Genomic DNA, 17,918 nt, shown 5'->3' with positions numbered 1-17,918 from the left:
TTACTAAATTCATAAACTTCGGTAAAACAACAATATAAATTATTTCCAAAGGAACTAGACTAATACAATTCCAACCTGGCGAGTAGCGACTTATAACAAGACACTTCGTTTGATGCTTTTACTTGTTGCTAGAAATCAGGCTCGCAGAAAATGCTGTTTACTAGTTTAATTTAGTAGGAATAACACTATCTGTGACGTAGGCTATAGTATACCCAATTACTTAATAATTGAGCATAATTTTTTAATGATCTCGCTAATTTGATAGAAACTTATTGTCTCAATATTTTTTAACCCTAACTTTTTACAACAATTAATTAAGATCTTTTCCTGGCGATTATTTTTTTTTACGTTGAATGATGAAGCAAAACTGTTTTTTTTTTTAATGAACTGTCACGTGATTTCGACATTTAAAATCTCGGAACTTTAGATTGAATTGGTTAAATGACAAATTTTTAGGCATTTTATAAAAGTTCTAAGAATATTATGGAAACTAAACATACTGTCATAATGCGAAAAAGATACTAAAAATTTCAGATTACTTTCATTTAAAAAAATAATATGCATTTTGAATAAATCAATCAGTTTACAAAGTTTTGAAAATAAAACTGAAATTGGTTATAAAAACTAAACTAAATTGGATTTAACATCAAGTATTTTACAAAATTAGTAATAAGAAAAATTACTTTTTTTATAAACTCTAAAAAAGAAAATAAACATGACACCATACTTTTCAAATGATAATTTAAACTTTTTTGGCAGCAGCTATTGTTTTGAAAAAATTCCTTCTAAAATGCAAATGAATGCTTTTAAATTATTCCCTGCAAATTCTAAATATTTTTTAAAAGATGTCATTTCAAAAATATCCGAATTTCAGTCAATGTTCTTTTGTTAATTTAAAAGTCATCGTTTGTTCTTTCAAGAGTAATGCAGCAGACGACATTTTTTTCGTTACATGAAACAAATCTCATCTGTGTTCGAATGTATATTTTTAATCAAGCAAATTCCTGTTAAATTGAATTGAACTACTTCAGCATTACAGGTAATTTTTCCATTTTCAGTTAAAAGTTCTTATTATTTTAAACTTTTTTCTCATTTAAAGAATTTTGTTTTCGCTGTTTTTACAAGAAAAATGAAGCTGAAGTCATATATTTCGTCATATTGGACAAACCACATTGGTGTTCGGATGCATCCTTTTTTAAGTGAATTCCTGTTAACTCGAATTGAAGTATTTCATCACTACATGTAATTTTTGCATTTTCAGTCAATATTTTACATTATTTCAAACTATTATATTAATTTTTCTTTTTGAATAATTACAAACTATCTTTTTAAGGAAAATGCATGCTTGACAAAATTTATTTGCTTTAAATCTAATTTTGGTCTCTTTGCTCTGTTTTAAATCTGTAGAAAATTAATTTTCCTAGAAATTCAACTCTTACAATATGATATTAAACCACAATACTTTTAAATTTTATCTCTTAAAAACCATAGAATCCTTATCGTTTCTTTAACTTTTTTTAAGTTTTCGGATTTCTGAATTCCTGAATTTCTTTTTGTTATGAATTATTATTAAATAATGAATTTTGTTTTGGTTCAGTTTTAAAAATAATTATTTAATTTTAATGTTGTTTAATAATAATATTGTTAACAATTGAGTTTTAATACTGCTTTTGTTAGGAACCCTTTAATTAATTATTATTTTCCCTGAAAACATGGTTATTCAATTTTCTGCATCAAACGAATCTGATTAGTCCTAATTTTAGAAATCTTTGCACAAATTATATTAATTTTCTCAGTTTGATGTTATTGTCTTTTTTAAAAAAATGCACAGTTCGAAATTTTGAATCATGCATTGTATTCAACTATAATACTGCTCAAGTTTTCTTCAACCTTAATACAGCATTAAATTAAACTATATCATGCAACGTAAAAATATGGTCAAATCTAACATTTTATTTTAAAGTTAGAAAAATTTTCTACTCTGTTAAAATTCATTACGGCTCAACGTAGAGCTTATTTTAGAGACTTAGAGCCAATTTATATGAGAATTAATTTAAACATTAGGTTCTGCCATAAATAAAACTATTTTTCTATTTTATGATATTCAACTTAAGGAGTTCGTATAATTTTAAACCTAATTTCTACAATATCCCAAATGCTGCATCAAAATATTATAGTGGTTCTATTGTATCTTGTCATTAAAATCTCTAATATTATTTAATTGTTGAAAAATCAAAAATTAAAAATAAAATACTTTTATGAAACCATATCCCAATTTTCAACTTTTTAATACGTATGTCTTATAACTAATATTGCATTCAAATTGCCGTAAAACAGGGAACGGTAGAGATTTTGGCATTAGGATTAAAGGTTAATTGACAGAAAATTTATAGTTTAACCTTTTGACATTAGTCGCATCGCTTTCACTTTCTTTTTCTCTTTTCCAGTAAGCTTTACCTAAATTAATTTAAAATCCTAATTTGAATTCAGAGTTCGAATAAAGAGTCATAGGTCAAAAACATCCATGAATAAAAGCTAAAATTTCTCATGACTTTTCCCGGATATGGAAACATGATCTATGGCAGAATATCGTGTCTTTCTATTGAAAAACAAAACATGATGTTTATGGCGGTATGGTAAAAAGCAAAACTATTATCAAACAATTAATTAATGGCTATTGTATGATATAATTTTTTATCAATTTCTGAAATAGTTACTAACCAAAGAAATGACATTTTAATTATAAATCATTATTTATTATTTAAAATACTTGCAAATATACCACCATGTAAGTAAGACTGTTTTACTGATGCACTTTTTGTAATGCTCAATGCTATTAATTTAAAATGTTTAATTAATTTAAAATTCAGTTTTTTATTATACGTTTTACTTTGAATATAACTTTATCAAAGTGAAATTTTGCTTTAAAGAAATATTTCTATTAATTAAGAAGAAATTAATTAAATTTGAGTTGCATGGAATTTAAGCAAAAATTTTATCTGTCAGAATAAAACATTTTGTAAAAATAAAAGTTTATGGTATATAATTTACACAAATACATAAATATTTTTGTACGGATACATACGATAAACAAGTTATCTCTGGTGAATGATTTTAATGAATATTTTAATTAAATTACTTCATTTAAATTGTATATAAGGTGTCTAAACTTATAGAGTTCAGCCTCAAAAACCTCCTTTTCTGAAAACGTGCGTTCTTGTGACCAATCTGAATATCTGATTTATACATCTCTGTGTTTTGCCTCAAAGCACTGTGGGCCAGAAGACCATGATCTTTGACCAAAAGTTAAAAATTAAATTTTCAACCAAAATATGTATAGGCAGCTTTAATATACCCCAAAATTAAGTAATCATAATCATTCCAATCATTATAATTTACTTTTTGGACCGACGAGAGTACAATGTAATGAAAAATATGCTTAAACAATTTTTTTTAAATGTAACTTTTAAATTTTTATGTCAGAAATATATATAGGAATTTCACCTCACTGTTACATTTTTATCAGAGTAATTAGTCTGAAATTATAGTGCAATTTTTCAATTTATTTGATTAGTTAATACTCTTGACAAACTTATACTTTAAATCTTATTATTTGACATTTTACAATGTTTGAATGACTTTCGAAACTTAGTTCCAAAAAGTTTCACGAGGTAATTAGCTAAACTCTTTTTTTTGTCTTCTTTCATGTTTCTTTTTTCGAAAAAACCTGCCCCATTTTGCCCGTATTGCAAAGGTGGACGAAACATACCGAAAAACAAAAATTATGTTTTTTTTCATGTTTTCACGTTATTTTGGAATTAATTCGCGTTATTTTGCAATATTACTTCGGAAATATAATTTACTTTTCATCTTTAATACAAAATTACGAAAATTATTATATTTCCATTGCTACATTTAATTATTTAAGCGTACTATATAATTATTTTTATTTTTGCTCGCCATATTTCAGCCGCCATTTTAGGTATTTTAGAATATTTCAAAATTTCAACTATGAATTCAATTTACCTGCACATAAGAAACCCCAAATTTTGAAACAAATTTTATCGAAATACTAATTTTGGCCACGAAGTTTTGGATACTGGCCCACTGTGCAAAGATGACGTAGTAAAAGGAAAATTTTGTCTAACTATTTTAAATGAAGATATCTTGATCAATACATAACCTCTTGAGAAAGTTTAGGAAATTCGGAAATTTTGGAATTTTTTTTTTAGATATTGGACTGTTTTGATATGTTTTCGACACTCTGTATACTTTTAGTAACAACTTGAGCATAGAAACATAAATTATTAAAAATTTTGGAAATTATCTTTTATGTGTTAAAAATTATTAAACATACATTTAAAATATTATTTTAACGTCTAGTTTAACATATTTAAGATATGACTTTAATATACATAATAAATTCCTTGAACATATTTAAGATATTTTTTTTACTACATATAAAATTCTGTGCTCCTCATTTTTAGAAATTTATTCTTAAGATTTTCGTGTGATGTGAAATCAATCAGTTATATTTTCTGAAATTAGATGTTTTGTTTTGAATTGTTTGAAATTTAAAAGGACAAGTTAAAGCTATTAGGAAAAATCCGTAAAACTCAATCATAAAATAAGAAACAGGTGCCGCACATGTTTTATTGGAAAATACACTCCATCTGCTAGAAGTTATGTTGGAAAATTATTCATCACATTTCTTGCAGTGTTATAAACGTTTCTCCATAAATATTAATAATAAATCTATACGTTCATGGGTAAATATTTAATTCTTATATTCTTATTAAGTTTTTAAATTCTTATGTACGATCATAGTTTTTTTTTAAGGTATATTATCTGGTCTTAGTGAACTTTTATCAAAATTGACCTTTCTTTTTCTATTTTCTGAAAACTTATTAAGCACACTATAAAAAAAAGTTTCTCAAAATTGAGCAAAAATGCGTTAAAGTAGCTCTGAAGCAAATAACAGTCGAACTTGAGTATAGTGAGATTTGCATAGATAAAAATTGAAACATCGTATATTTTTGAGAAAACTGTATAGAATATAATGCTTCTTAACTCACTTTGTACTGAGGTGTACAACCTTTTTCATGGTGGCTGGACCATCACACTACGAACCAAGAGGTCTTTGGTTGGAATCCAGGCGGCAGCCGATGAGAATCTTTCTCGTGCTTTTTTCCTGCTTCATCATTTTCGAGACTAGGAATTTTACTCAAAAAATTATCATATGGTGTTTCAATTTTAAGCATGTTACTGTACTCAAATTAGACTTCGTGTTTTTTTTTTTAAATTTTTTTACCTTTTTGCTCAATTTTGAGAACCCCTTACAATATGTTGAAATGATTTTCTGGAATTAGAAGTTAAGAACCCTTTAAATAGAAATTCTCGTAATCATAGCTAGTGATTTTTAGATTAAATCTCATAGTGCCACTTTAGTCTGGTTTGTTATCCTAAACTACTTCAAAACTAGTAGCAACAAATGAAAACAAAACATGAGTTATACTTAAAAATTGAATCAAGTACACAACAAATAGGCACAAAACAGAAAAATAACTGATTTATTAAATCAATGAAATAATGAATTACAATGAAATGCTTAACACACAGAAACATTTTTCCATGAATATATTTAAAAAAATAATGTTGTTGTAAAATTGTGCAAATAACTTCCTGGTTTAAAGTCTTTGTAAACATTCATATTATTTCAATCGGGCAAAATGCATAAAAGCAAAAATTATTAAATTTATAAAAGAAATAAAGGAGTAAAATATAAAACTATCAATTTAAATTTATTGATAAATTATTAACTTAATTGTATAAAGAAAAATATTGAACTATTCGTAATAAAAGCAACAAAAAATACCACACCAATATAGGAGAAATTTTGAATATTTAATTACAACTAGTTTAAAAGTTTGATGTTATTTTTTATAAGGAAACATTCATTCTTTAACATTTAGTTAATTTAAAATTACTTATTGATTAATGAAATAAAAAATAATCATTTTTCCCCGCTGTTTTTTAAATAGATTGTTCTCTAACAATTTTTTTACTCATTGTATATTTATAAATATCGATCCCAGATTTGTTTGAATTCCCGAAACTGTAAAAACATTGAACCAGAAGCAAAACAGAAATTAAGTATTTTTAGAGAAAAAAAATTATCTATATACCAGAACTTATTTAAATTAAATTATTCGCAAAATAGAACATTATTATCATTCTGCAGTACAAGGGAAATAAATATGTAAATTCGTCATTTGTCAGAATACTTTAAAAAAGAAAAGAAAAACCACTCTGATGAAAATGATAAGTGAATGAAAATAAATGAAAACAATGAATAAGATGTGTCATTTGTCTATCGTTGGGATAAGGCAATAGGATTTAAAAATGAAGATGGTATCGAAACATCAAAGTGTTTGTTTCCATCATTGTCTGTTTTTTCTCTTAAGAAATTGAGATTCTGATGTTGCAAAACTGATATCCAAATTATAAAGCATCGAGTGAAAACGCAATTTACCTGCAATTTATATTTTTTATTTCAATTTTTCTAAAAGTTTTAAACAATTTGTGATTGAACTGCAGTATTTTATATGATAATTCATCGGAAGGATATATGTACTTATTTAATTATTATATTCATTAAAAATATTCAGAAAACACTCACTAAAACGTACACTTTCAATGAATAAATTAAGTTTTTTCTAAGTAAAAGGCTTTTCTTAATTGTTTAATAATATTTGAACACTTAATTTATAAAAGTTTAAAAAATAACAAAGATTTTTTTCTCCCTTATTAATAAAGCAATATTTTATTATTTATAATTTTTGCACTTTATGTTGAAGAAAGCCTTTTTGATTAAAGAAAATGGGATGTCAATGTCCTGGATACAATAAAAATCTTTAAATAACATGAAATTAAATATTTTCTTAAAGTTGAAACCTTTATTCATACCAAATAGCATTTTTCTTTAAAAAAAAATAAGCGTTTCCATTGATTTGCCTTAACATAAAAGTTTATTAAACATCAATTTTACATTTTTTAACGTAAATATCTTCGTTCACACACAGAATTTAACTGCTGCCGTCATAAATCTTTATTTATTGGCATTACATGTTATTTAAACCTCAAAAAAACACATTTAAGTTTTTAGATTGAATACTTATTATTAATATTTTTCTCCTACGACGTTTCTGAAACTGAAACATCTTTAAGGCTACCATTATGAGGCTATCACATTTCTAGTTGTGTTGAGGATTGTTTTCTTTATAAATTTACTATAAAAACAGAATTTAAAATTTAAATTCAAGAAAAAAAGAATACTTGGCCTCAATTCTTAAAACAATGAAACACGTAATAGCTCTAAAATTAAATTGAACACCGGTATTTATCAAACTGTAATTAAGGTAAGTTGATAAAGCCTGTACTAATGTAAATATGAATAAAAAATTAATATTTTCACATGAAAATTAATTATAATTGTAAAATTGAATTAAGGAAAATATTACACAGTGACTACAATCACATAACCGTTAATGAGTCTAATGATCTTTTACCCAACGATCGCACACACTTTGTAAACAAAAATCAACAACCTTGCTTCTTATGAAGTCCATATTAAAAACAGAAGGAACTAAATTTGGCCAAACGGCCCACTTTTGACAATTGAAACACACGCAGTTACAAATTCACATCGCACAAAGTTTGGGTAGAAAAGTGATGCTGTGCTCTCACCACTATCTTACAATAATCTTCCTCACACGCTAAAAGATTTATTCCTTAGAAAGAATTGACCCTGTAAAAGTTAATAAGAATCCACAAAAAACAGGAGAAATTTAACTATTGGCACACACTATTTGATGAGAATGACAGCAATTTTTAATCATGTAATTGTGCCTACAATATCGGTCTCCGTACCGCTCTAAGAATTCTGTGCAAGTAAGTCCACCCGCAAGTTTTTCCACAATATCTTCACAATCTAAAAAACAAAAAATATTAAAATTTAGCCATACTGAAAATAATTAAGCTGGGGAAAATCATAATTATATTATTACAATATACAACGAAGAGCCATTACATTATGACCACCCTGCTAATAACATGTAGGACCACCTTTAGCCCTCAAAACTGCTAGCACCCGCAGTGGCATTGATTCCACAAGGTGCTGATAGGTAGTCTGATGTATCTGAAACCAAGCGCTCACCAACTGGTCCTGCAATTCCCTCACATTGCGAGGGGGTAGGGGGAAGCACGAATTTGGTTTTCCAAGTAGGACCACAAATGCTCTATTGGATTAAAGTCAGGTGAATTTGGGGGCCAAGACATGACTTGAAAGTCACTGGAATGTGTCGAACCAATCCATGACGATTCGCCCCTTATGACATGGTGCATTATCCTGTTGGTAAACACCATCCCCCACAGGAAAAACTGTTGCCATGAATGGATGAACCTGGTCTGCAACTATGTTCAAGTAGCTTACAGACGTCAGGGATTGTTCTATGAGGATTATGGGTCCTAATGTGCCCCATAAAAACATTGTTCCTTGGCGAGAAACCATGAAAACCTGGGCGAGCCCATTGTTATAGATACAGGGTGGTCATAATGTAATGGCTCTTCTGTGTAAATATTACATTTTTTAGAAATATTATAATTTTTAAGATTTTTCAGCATTATCCCCGGCATAGTTCAGCACGAAACATCTAAAAACAGCTTAATTTTATTCACAAGAGACAATCTTTTAAAATTCTTCAAAACTGTAATAAAGAATACCAAATTAGAAAAAATTATAAATTTTTAGACCCACCCCTTTAGTGTACATTAGGACATTACACTCGTCATCCAATAGTAACTCGGCAAGAGCCACAGTTCCTTGACCACCATCACCTTTAATTTCATTTAAATTACATAAAAACAAGCTGATAATGGCAATGGTTTACTCCTTGTAGTTTTTTAGGTGCACAGACAGCAGATTTACAAAGGATTGTAATTTAAAATACTAAAAGAGTAATGAGATAATCACACAAAACGGGGAGAATCTAGCTTTCTCACCGTATGTTACGATCAATTTCAGCAAGATCTTTTTTAACGATAATTTTAAAAGGTTATATGGGTTTCGAAGAAAAAACATTTACACTATATTTTAATGAGATTAAATAAACATTTAACTCAAGCTATAAGTGAAATAAAGCAGTATTTGAACAATAATAATGAGAATTCACAGGTTGGAGAGCTTAAGCTATGGTCTATAAAGCCCAAAAAATATTGAAAAGAAAGGAAAAGGATTCTAAGATTTTAACATATGTTATGTACTAAACAAAGTTTAAAAAAGTGCCAGAAAAATTTATAAGAGCTTTAAAAACAATTTGGAAAATTTAGTTGTTAAGAACTGATTTTCGAATTAACCTTAGTAAAACGTATGAAATCAATCAACCAAATATGGTTTGCTAATAAGTATAAATTGTGAATCAACGAAGAAATGTATTTTTAAAACTAAAAATTTAGTAGGACTTTATGCAAGAAAGCACAATTTTCCGAAAAATAGAGACCACATTTTATCTAGTAAAATAAGTTGTGAACAAAGAGATGGAATGAAAAAACCTTCCCTCAATTATTAGGCAATCTTATGAAAAATGCGTGTGAAATTTCAGTTAGATTGGTGAATTAATTTTTATTAAATCATGACCATCAATTTCCAAAATAGGTTTCAGGAAAAATTGTTTTTTTTACTTTCAAAAAGAAAAAGTAAAATTTTTCTAAGAGTTAGCTTTTTTTGAAGTTTTTTAAAGCTCTTTTACTCTTCTTCTCTTTTTCTCTTCCTCCCCCCCCCCATCTTTCTCCTAGAGTTTAACTCCAAACGACTTAAACTTTTAGAAAAATATTGTAATTTTTTTTTTAAAATACAACCTTTGAATTTTCAAACTTTACTGAAGTATTATAACTATGACCTTTAAAAATTCAAAAATATTTTTATACCCACAATTGCCATACTTGCTTATTTGGTATTATTGATACTAGGTTAATCATTTTGACACAACTACTTTTAAAAATTTTATATATTGTCGTAATTTTTAGGTTATATAATAATTAATGGATGATGGCAAAGAATATGACACTGGTGGACAAAATTAAGAGATGGAAAGCATTTTCGCACATTCATTCACACATGCAAGATACCCGCACTCCGCTCCATGTGTTTGACTATGGTTCCGTGAATGCTCAGAGGTACAGGCAGGAGGTCCTAGAGCCCTATGTGCGCCTTTTCAGGGGCGCTGTTGGCCCTGAGTTAATTTCTATGGACGACAATGCGCAACCACATAGGGCTCTCATGGTTGATGAGTATCTGGAAAGCGAGGATATTCAACGAATGGATTGGCCAGCCAAATCCCCTGACCTGAATCCTATTGAACATACTTGGGATATTCTTGGGAGAGCTATTGCGATGCGCCAACCTCCCCCCAGAACCATTCTGGAGTTAAAAATTGCTCTGGTGGAAGAATGGGAGGGTCTTCCACAAGTCCTCCTTAACACCCTTATTAACAGCACGCATACTCGTTGTGCATGCTGTCTGTCTGTCTTTCTGTCAGGGGTGACCATACACCATGCTAGAGGCAACACACACTGTACAAGCCTCACTTTTGTTGTCATCTTTTATCCTTAAGTTCAGACTATATTGGATTTATTGGCAATAGGTCTTGCCAGTGAATGTCACTTTCATTTTTGTTTTGCATACTTTATTATCATGGAATAAGCTATATCCATACCAAATTTCATTTATTTATATTCAGTACTTTTTGAGATATTTGGGAAAATGTCTTCCATCTCTTAAATCTGTCCACCAGTGTAGTTTGGGATTAGGATCAATCCCAATGAGACATCCAGATTTCGTATCGCGATGATAAATGGTATACTCGTTTGCTACTACCCGCTGATTAGTCCCTTGCCGTGGATTTTTTCCCCCTCTCTCCTTGCAAAGTAAAAGACCAAATGGTTTCAAAATAACGTCCGTGACTGCAAACTTGCCTTAATGACGAAGTCTTATGGTTTAAAATTCATTCTAATTAGTGAATAATTATTTTATTCGCATAATCCTGCATAGATTGTATCAAATCAAAATAACCTCGTTACAAATTTTTTGCCTTACCTTTTGGTGCACTGACTGTTGTCGTTGTAGTAGTTGTTGAAGTTGTGGATGGTGTTTGTTTTTGAACTGGCTTAATGCTATTTCTGTTAGATATGGAAGGTCTGGGCGGTCTTCTGGAAGCCCTGCTGATTGGTTTGTTCACTCTTACAGGTGATGGCCTACTCGTTGTTTGTTTCGGTGGTTCTTTATCAATGCGATTTGCTATTGATCTTGTGACGTGGGTGTAATCAGGAATTATGTTTTCATTATCTACTATGCATTTTCCATTTTTGCACACCTAAAGAAAATGTTATTGATTTTATTATTATAAAATATTTATTCTAAAGCAAGGCAGCTTGAACTATGTCCTATATAGCGCAAACGAGCTCATAAAGGAAAAAGAAATCTAACAGTCGCAAAGTACTAACCAAAATTTAAAAAGCATAAGAAAAAACGTAGAAATTTTCCCTATTTTCAATCATTAAAGCAGCTATTTATAAGAAAATCTTCTCACGTATGCTACTATTGGACTTTGTAATAAAGTATTACCAATAATATTCATCCGTTTTTTGAAAGTTACAGTGGTAGACTCCACCTCTAAATATTAAATATAATTAATATTAAATATAATTAATATTAAATATAATTAATATTAAATATGATTAATATTAAATATAATTAATAATAAGCATAATTAATATAAAATTACGAATTATTACAGTTAAATATAAATTAATAAATTACGGTTGTGAACTTACTGACTTTGTTATAACAATATAACTTTAATTTTAAATATTATTTTTCAGAAGGAAATTATAATAAAGCAAAATTATTTATGTTCACTTATAGATTTTAATGGAATTATAAGGAAAATAGAATTATCCGGCATCTATTACTATATCTATCATAGTCAGACTATCAATAAAGTCTGACTAAAATAAAATTGAATTTATAGAAATGAATATTGAATGTGGAAAATGGGGGCACAGGAAAATAGAGTTACTTATAGTACTTCATATAAAGTAAATAATTTCAACTTTCGTTAAAAAAAAACTGTTTTATGTCTAGAAACAACAATTATTGCGAAGCAATAATCGGGGCTAGTTAGGGCAGCGAATAGGGGACTTAGGCTTTCAATATCATTCAATTTACCGAAGCTGTAATATTTTTGTAACAAATTTCTCGCAAAGTAAGTTTAGAAAGTAAAATAAGTTGAAGTTCATATTAAATCTAGTTCTATTCCTATACTGCTGAGTAAATATCTATTTACGAAAAAATTATTTATAATTTAATTGAGCAGTATTAATGATAAAAGCTTACAGAAGAAATATGAAATATTTATGGTTTAGAAATTATTTAAATTGCTTTTAAAATTATCAGCACTGTAAAATGATCTTCGGTTGCTTTAAATAAGCAAAATATTTCTGAATTTTTAAAATTTGTTTACGTTTCTTTTATACGCATCGAATCCTCCAAATCTAATATTCAATTTTGAAAAGTCAATATTCAATTTGCTAGACCAGTTTAAAATGCATCTGTAAAATTCTGAAATTACTTAAGACTGTAAAATAAAACTGTACACTCTCGGAAATAAAACTCTCATTTTTGTCGATTCGACAATCCTTAAGCTCTATTTCGTTATTTTTCTATCATATTTCACAGAAATTATTTGACCAAAATTACATGACCAAACTGCTTTGCAGCATATCTATAGTTGTCAAGATGGTATTAGATAAATTCGGATTATAAAATTTAAGTAATTATATATTCACGTAAAAATAAATTTCTTCATAAACATTAATTGAATGATTCTTATTCGCTTATACAGTTATTGTTTATGACAATTTAAAAATGCATTATAAAATCATCAGAATTATAAAATTGCATTTTAGACAAAAATTGAATAAGAGCCCTATGGCTTTACTGCGTAGTACGCTGACTATAAGACTAGTGCAAAACTAGTAACTGAAAATTGCAATAAATATGATAAAAATTTATACTTTTCACAGGAACATTTGCTTCCTCATGAATACGTCATTTTAAAATATAATATACTTATTTATTACCCAACACAGTGCTTAAATTTTAGCATAAAAACATTTAAATAAGAGTTTTACCTGCCCATCACCACACGAAGAGCCTTCTGCAGCTGGTCGAAATGAAACGCAATAGCCTGAATCATTGTCATAGCAAAATAATTGAGCACAAACTCGACTGTCTTTCTGCAAATAAAAAAAAAGTGATGATTTCGAGTCAAATTAAAGTAAGACTATCACCAAAATGTAGTATAAAATCATTGCATTCTATTGAGAGTAAAACTAGTCCTATATCCATTGGCGAGCCGTGGTGGCTCAGGCGATAGAGCGTTCGTCTTCCAATGAGGTGAACCGGGTTCGAATCCCTGCGATGGCTGGTCGATATGAATTCCGCACCGGCTTGCACCGATCACAGTGCTCACTTAAAATATCCTCAGTGGTAGATGAATCATGGATTAGAGTACCCTAGTCGTCTGGTTAGCTGTGGGAGGTTTTTGTGGTTCTCCTCTTCATGTAACCCAAACGTAAATGCGTAAAATTAAAAGGTATATACTTTATTATTTATTATTTCAACTTCGCTGTAATAGAGTTTCTTATATATTCATGAAAAATATGGGAACATGGAGACTTATCTTAAAAATTACTTATACAGTCAAACCCCGCTATAGTGAACCTTCAAGGGACCGAAATTTCGGTTCACTATTACCGGGAGTTCACTATATCCATTACGCAGACAATTTAACTAATGGTTCCCAAACTCCTCCCTTTTATTACACATTATTCAAATAAATGACTGAAAAATATTATGTAGTAGCAAAAAATGTGTTATTTTTCATTACTCTTCGTCTTGCGTACAAAAAAAAAATTAGTAATCTTTAGCTGATGAGCAATCCTCAACATCAGATATGGAAACACTTCCCGACTCTCAGATAATTTTTCCTGAATTTCTGTTATTCCACTTTTTAAACCTGTCTAACCTGCCATTTGAACACATAAAAGTAGTTTCATAAAATCGCGTAGCAAATTCATCGACATTTGTCCAGATAGTGGAAAATTGTGGCTTCTTCGATTGGTGAACCACTTCAGTAATGCATCTTCAACATCCTTGTGATCTGCTTTTCGCAACTTTTTTCAGCCATCTAAATTTTTTTATGATCAGAAATTATTAATTGCCTATTTTTCCATATGTTACAAACTGCAGATTTGGGTAGTTTATATTCTCTGAAAATATCAGCTTGACTGCATCCATTTTCAATTTTTCTGATTATGCCCATTTTATCATCAGTGGAGAACGTTTGCGTTTACTGCTCGCCATAGTTAAATTTGAAACACTTGTTTACAGGATTTTTTTAACTGAACTGTTAGCAGAAAGGAGTTGAAATGAGGGCCCTATCAACACATATTAGTGTTCAGCCCTTTGACCAATAATTAATAATTACTCATTCCCTTTGACAGAAAATGCATATTGATCCTACTGACACCTTACAGGTGGATCATCTGCTTGGTTTGTTTAGGGATGGGAAAGAGAGATAAAAGAAGCAAACAAGAAAAAATGTTTATCGCTACATTCCCCTCTACAGATGGTTCTGAAAATCGGTATATGTATTAATTTTGAAGTAGAAATTTCAAAATTATTACAAAAAAAAAATGGGGAAAAAATCAGTCGAAGACAGAGAAAAGTTCATTATATCCAACTTCCTCACTTTTTTGGTTCACTATATCCACAAAAACTAACATTATACATGTATAGCAAGGCATGGGGCCAAACATTTCGTTCACTATATCCGGGAGTTCACTATAAGCCGTGTTCACTATAGCGGGGTTTGACTGTATTATTGTATCCACTCTTATGATATTAACAATAACTTTTATTACAAAAAATAATAAAAAACTTTGCTAAGGGAACCTTTAGGACCTATTTCATGGTTTTATTTCATTTATGCGCTAATTTGAGTTGAAGGTAGTGTTCAATAGCACAGCACTAACTTCAAAGTAAAAAAATTACAATAATGCATTAAGTAGTAAAATGAAACATCGTTTGCGTAATGTCTGATATAAAAATAAAATAAGACGAAAACTGGAAAACAAAGTTCACTAAGGTGACCCGGGGTTGTGTAACTGGTATTTATCTGAAGAAAAACATAAATTCCCCCAGCCTTAATCTAAATACAATAATAATAAAATAAGCTATATTTGTTTAAAACGGCAACTAAATCACGGATACAACCTTAATAAAATATTAGCGTTTGTGTTGTGTAGTAGACAAAATTTTTTCTCATTTAATGTTTTTCAAATGAAATATTCTGTCTTCAACAACCGTGCTTAAATTAACATAATAAATCAGTCTTTATATGCTGAAAGGGTTTTAAGTTTAAAATTTAATGATGCCATTGCGGATGCAGCTATACAGCGCCCAGATCAATGCTAAAAACACATTTTGAAGTTATAAAATCAAACGGTGCTGTGGTCTTCATTTTTTTCTGACGCGAAAATAATAAAATTGAAAAAATAGGAAATAAATGAAGGTTACTAAGCAAGAGAAGTAAATAATAAATAAAAATCTAAATTTTTTTCACGGAAGATAAACTACTTTACTCATTTTCTTGTTTCAAAAATTATGAAATAAACTAAAATGTAGACTAATTTCAATAACTTCTAACATATACTGTCAAGGCATACGTATCCACATTTTTATGCATAAATCAATCTTCAATTATCTCAATTATTCAGTCTTGATTTCATATTAAAATATTTTATTTTGCAAATTTTAAAATTTTAAATCAACTATACTATTTTATTCTTGATTTAATGATTATTAATGTTATTGGAAACTCAGATGCAGCAAGTGAAAATATGAAAGAAAGTAGTACATATGAAGAAAGTACTCCTTAGTAGCAAGAAAAATGTAATAAATATTTTTAAAAGATTAGCTTGCTTTTGAGGACTTGTAAAGCTTAAAAGAAAATAATTTTTGACAAATTTGTGCATTAGACTTTATCTGAATAAAATTTCTGTTAACGAAAGAACAACAAAAAAATACTTACGAAGCAAGCTTGAGTTCCTCGATCTCTTTCACACTGTTCATCAAGTGTGAGCATGGTTCCTGGTAATTCTCTGGCCAATAATTTATTATCATCCGGATAGTTGAAAAGGCAGGAAGCTGTTTCTCCACTAGAAACATTAATACACTTTTAATTAAAATATGAATTTTATGAAACTTGTACGGTTTTTTCATTTCAAGTAAATTATAGAAATAAATTAAAATGTTAAGTAATTTTAAATGTAATATTCGTTGCATATCCAAAAATTCATGATTTCACACAGTTTGAAGAGATACATTGAATACAAATTACTTCAATATTAATATGAATTCCTTTTTTATTGTATTAATGTAAATACATATTTCCTTTTTTTGCAAAGCTTTTTCGAAACGTTGACATTTTTTTAAAAATTTTTACTATTTTTAAGCGTTTCGTTTTGTAATGTTTCGGTGACTTCTTAACATTTCCTGTCGTAAAAGAGACAAAATTTAAAAATAGCTATTTTTTTTTATGAAAATGAAATATTGAATCTTTTCTTTCTTAAAATAGCCTGGTAATTTCTCAACTGTCCTATTGCAAGTGATTTAAAATTTTGAAACAGCTGAGTTTTTTGAAAACAAAATTGTAATATTGAATTTTTCTTTTCAAACATAGCTTGCTAATTACTCACGCGTCTTATTGTAAGAGATTTAAAATTATGAATCAACTACTTTTTTTAAAAAAAAAAATTCTGCAATATTAATCATTTCCTTTTTTTTTAAAGCAACTCGGTAATTACTCAATATATCCTAGGCGTGCACTCGCCCTAAAAAGGCGTTTTGAGAGATTTCAAAGATTTTTACTCGCTTTGAGCATCCTTATTGACAGAGCAAGGAACTGACATTTTCTGAGATAAAAACCAAATGAATGTTCTTGTTCAGTCCATTTTAAAAATTTGATATATTTTCCATAACCACAGGCACTTGCGTGTTTGGGCAGAACCTATTCTTTGCCAGGAGAGTGGACAGGAGCCGTTTCTAACCAGCACGGTTAATCTTTACTGTGTAATAACTCTCGAGGAGAACCAATTTTCCATGTTATTTATTTGTCAAAACTTAGTAATTCCCAAAATGCCACAGAGGGGGATTCAATCTTCATTTTTGTAAAAAATGGACCCTACCCATTCTTCCCTTTTATCTATGTTTTCGAAAATTTTTAGATTTCAAATTTCAGAACATTTTAGAAAATTTAACGAAAATTTTTAGACGTGAATATATTTTGACGAGAAAGTTTAAAAATTTAAAAATATATAATCTGTTGATTCTAAATGTTTTTGTTTTAATTTTATTCTTTTTGTTACCCTCTCACGTCATCTTGTCACAAACTGTCCCAATTTCACCAATTCTCTCCCTTCCCACCTCTGGCGAGACATCGCTTGTAGCCAGCCAGTTGTAAGTAGATCAATATTGTTCGTTTATAAGGCTAAATTTCTTGTATTTTTTAATATCATGCGTATAGAAACACGGTGCTAAGCAAATAAATAACTATTAGTTAGCTCAATTCAAGTGTTTAAATACACATCATAAAGTTTTAAGAAGTACACTTTTCGTTATTATTTTATATTAAAAAATGGTATGCAGTCAGCAGTAATTCTCTTGGACAGCTAGACAGTAAAGCAATTCGTTAAAATTTTCAAATAATAATCAAAAAAAGTTTTTTTCTTTGCTTTCA

The 17,918-nt window shown here is 28.9% G+C and overlaps 1 protein-coding gene across 2 annotated transcripts in view; it reads right to left on the bottom strand.

The window, feature by feature from the left end:
* Positions 1-5,543: 5,543 nt before the first annotated feature.
* LOC107450329 (A disintegrin and metalloproteinase with thrombospondin motifs like) overlaps positions 5,544-17,918 on the bottom strand; it is a 124,334-nt gene continuing 111,959 nt past the window's right edge. For both annotated transcript variants that reach the window (XM_021147654.3, XM_016066096.4), the window contains 4 exons: positions 16,212-16,338; positions 13,249-13,353; positions 11,153-11,429; positions 5,544-7,990 (listed from right to left, as the gene is read on the bottom strand). In XM_021147654.3, the coding sequence (XP_021003313.2) occupies positions 7,848-7,990; positions 11,153-11,429; positions 13,249-13,353; positions 16,212-16,338 (652 nt within the window). In that variant the 3' untranslated portion in view covers positions 5,544-7,847. The remainder of the gene's footprint in view (positions 7,991-11,152; positions 11,430-13,248; positions 13,354-16,211; positions 16,339-17,918) is intronic.

The sequence above is a fragment of the Parasteatoda tepidariorum genome, chromosome 10 (assembly GCF_043381705.1).
Source record: "Parasteatoda tepidariorum isolate YZ-2023 chromosome 10, CAS_Ptep_4.0, whole genome shotgun sequence".
Taxonomy (NCBI): Eukaryota; Metazoa; Arthropoda; class Arachnida; order Araneae; family Theridiidae; genus Parasteatoda; species Parasteatoda tepidariorum.
The sequence above is the reverse complement of the archived record's forward strand: the minus strand, read 5'-3'. Positions and strand labels throughout refer to the sequence as shown.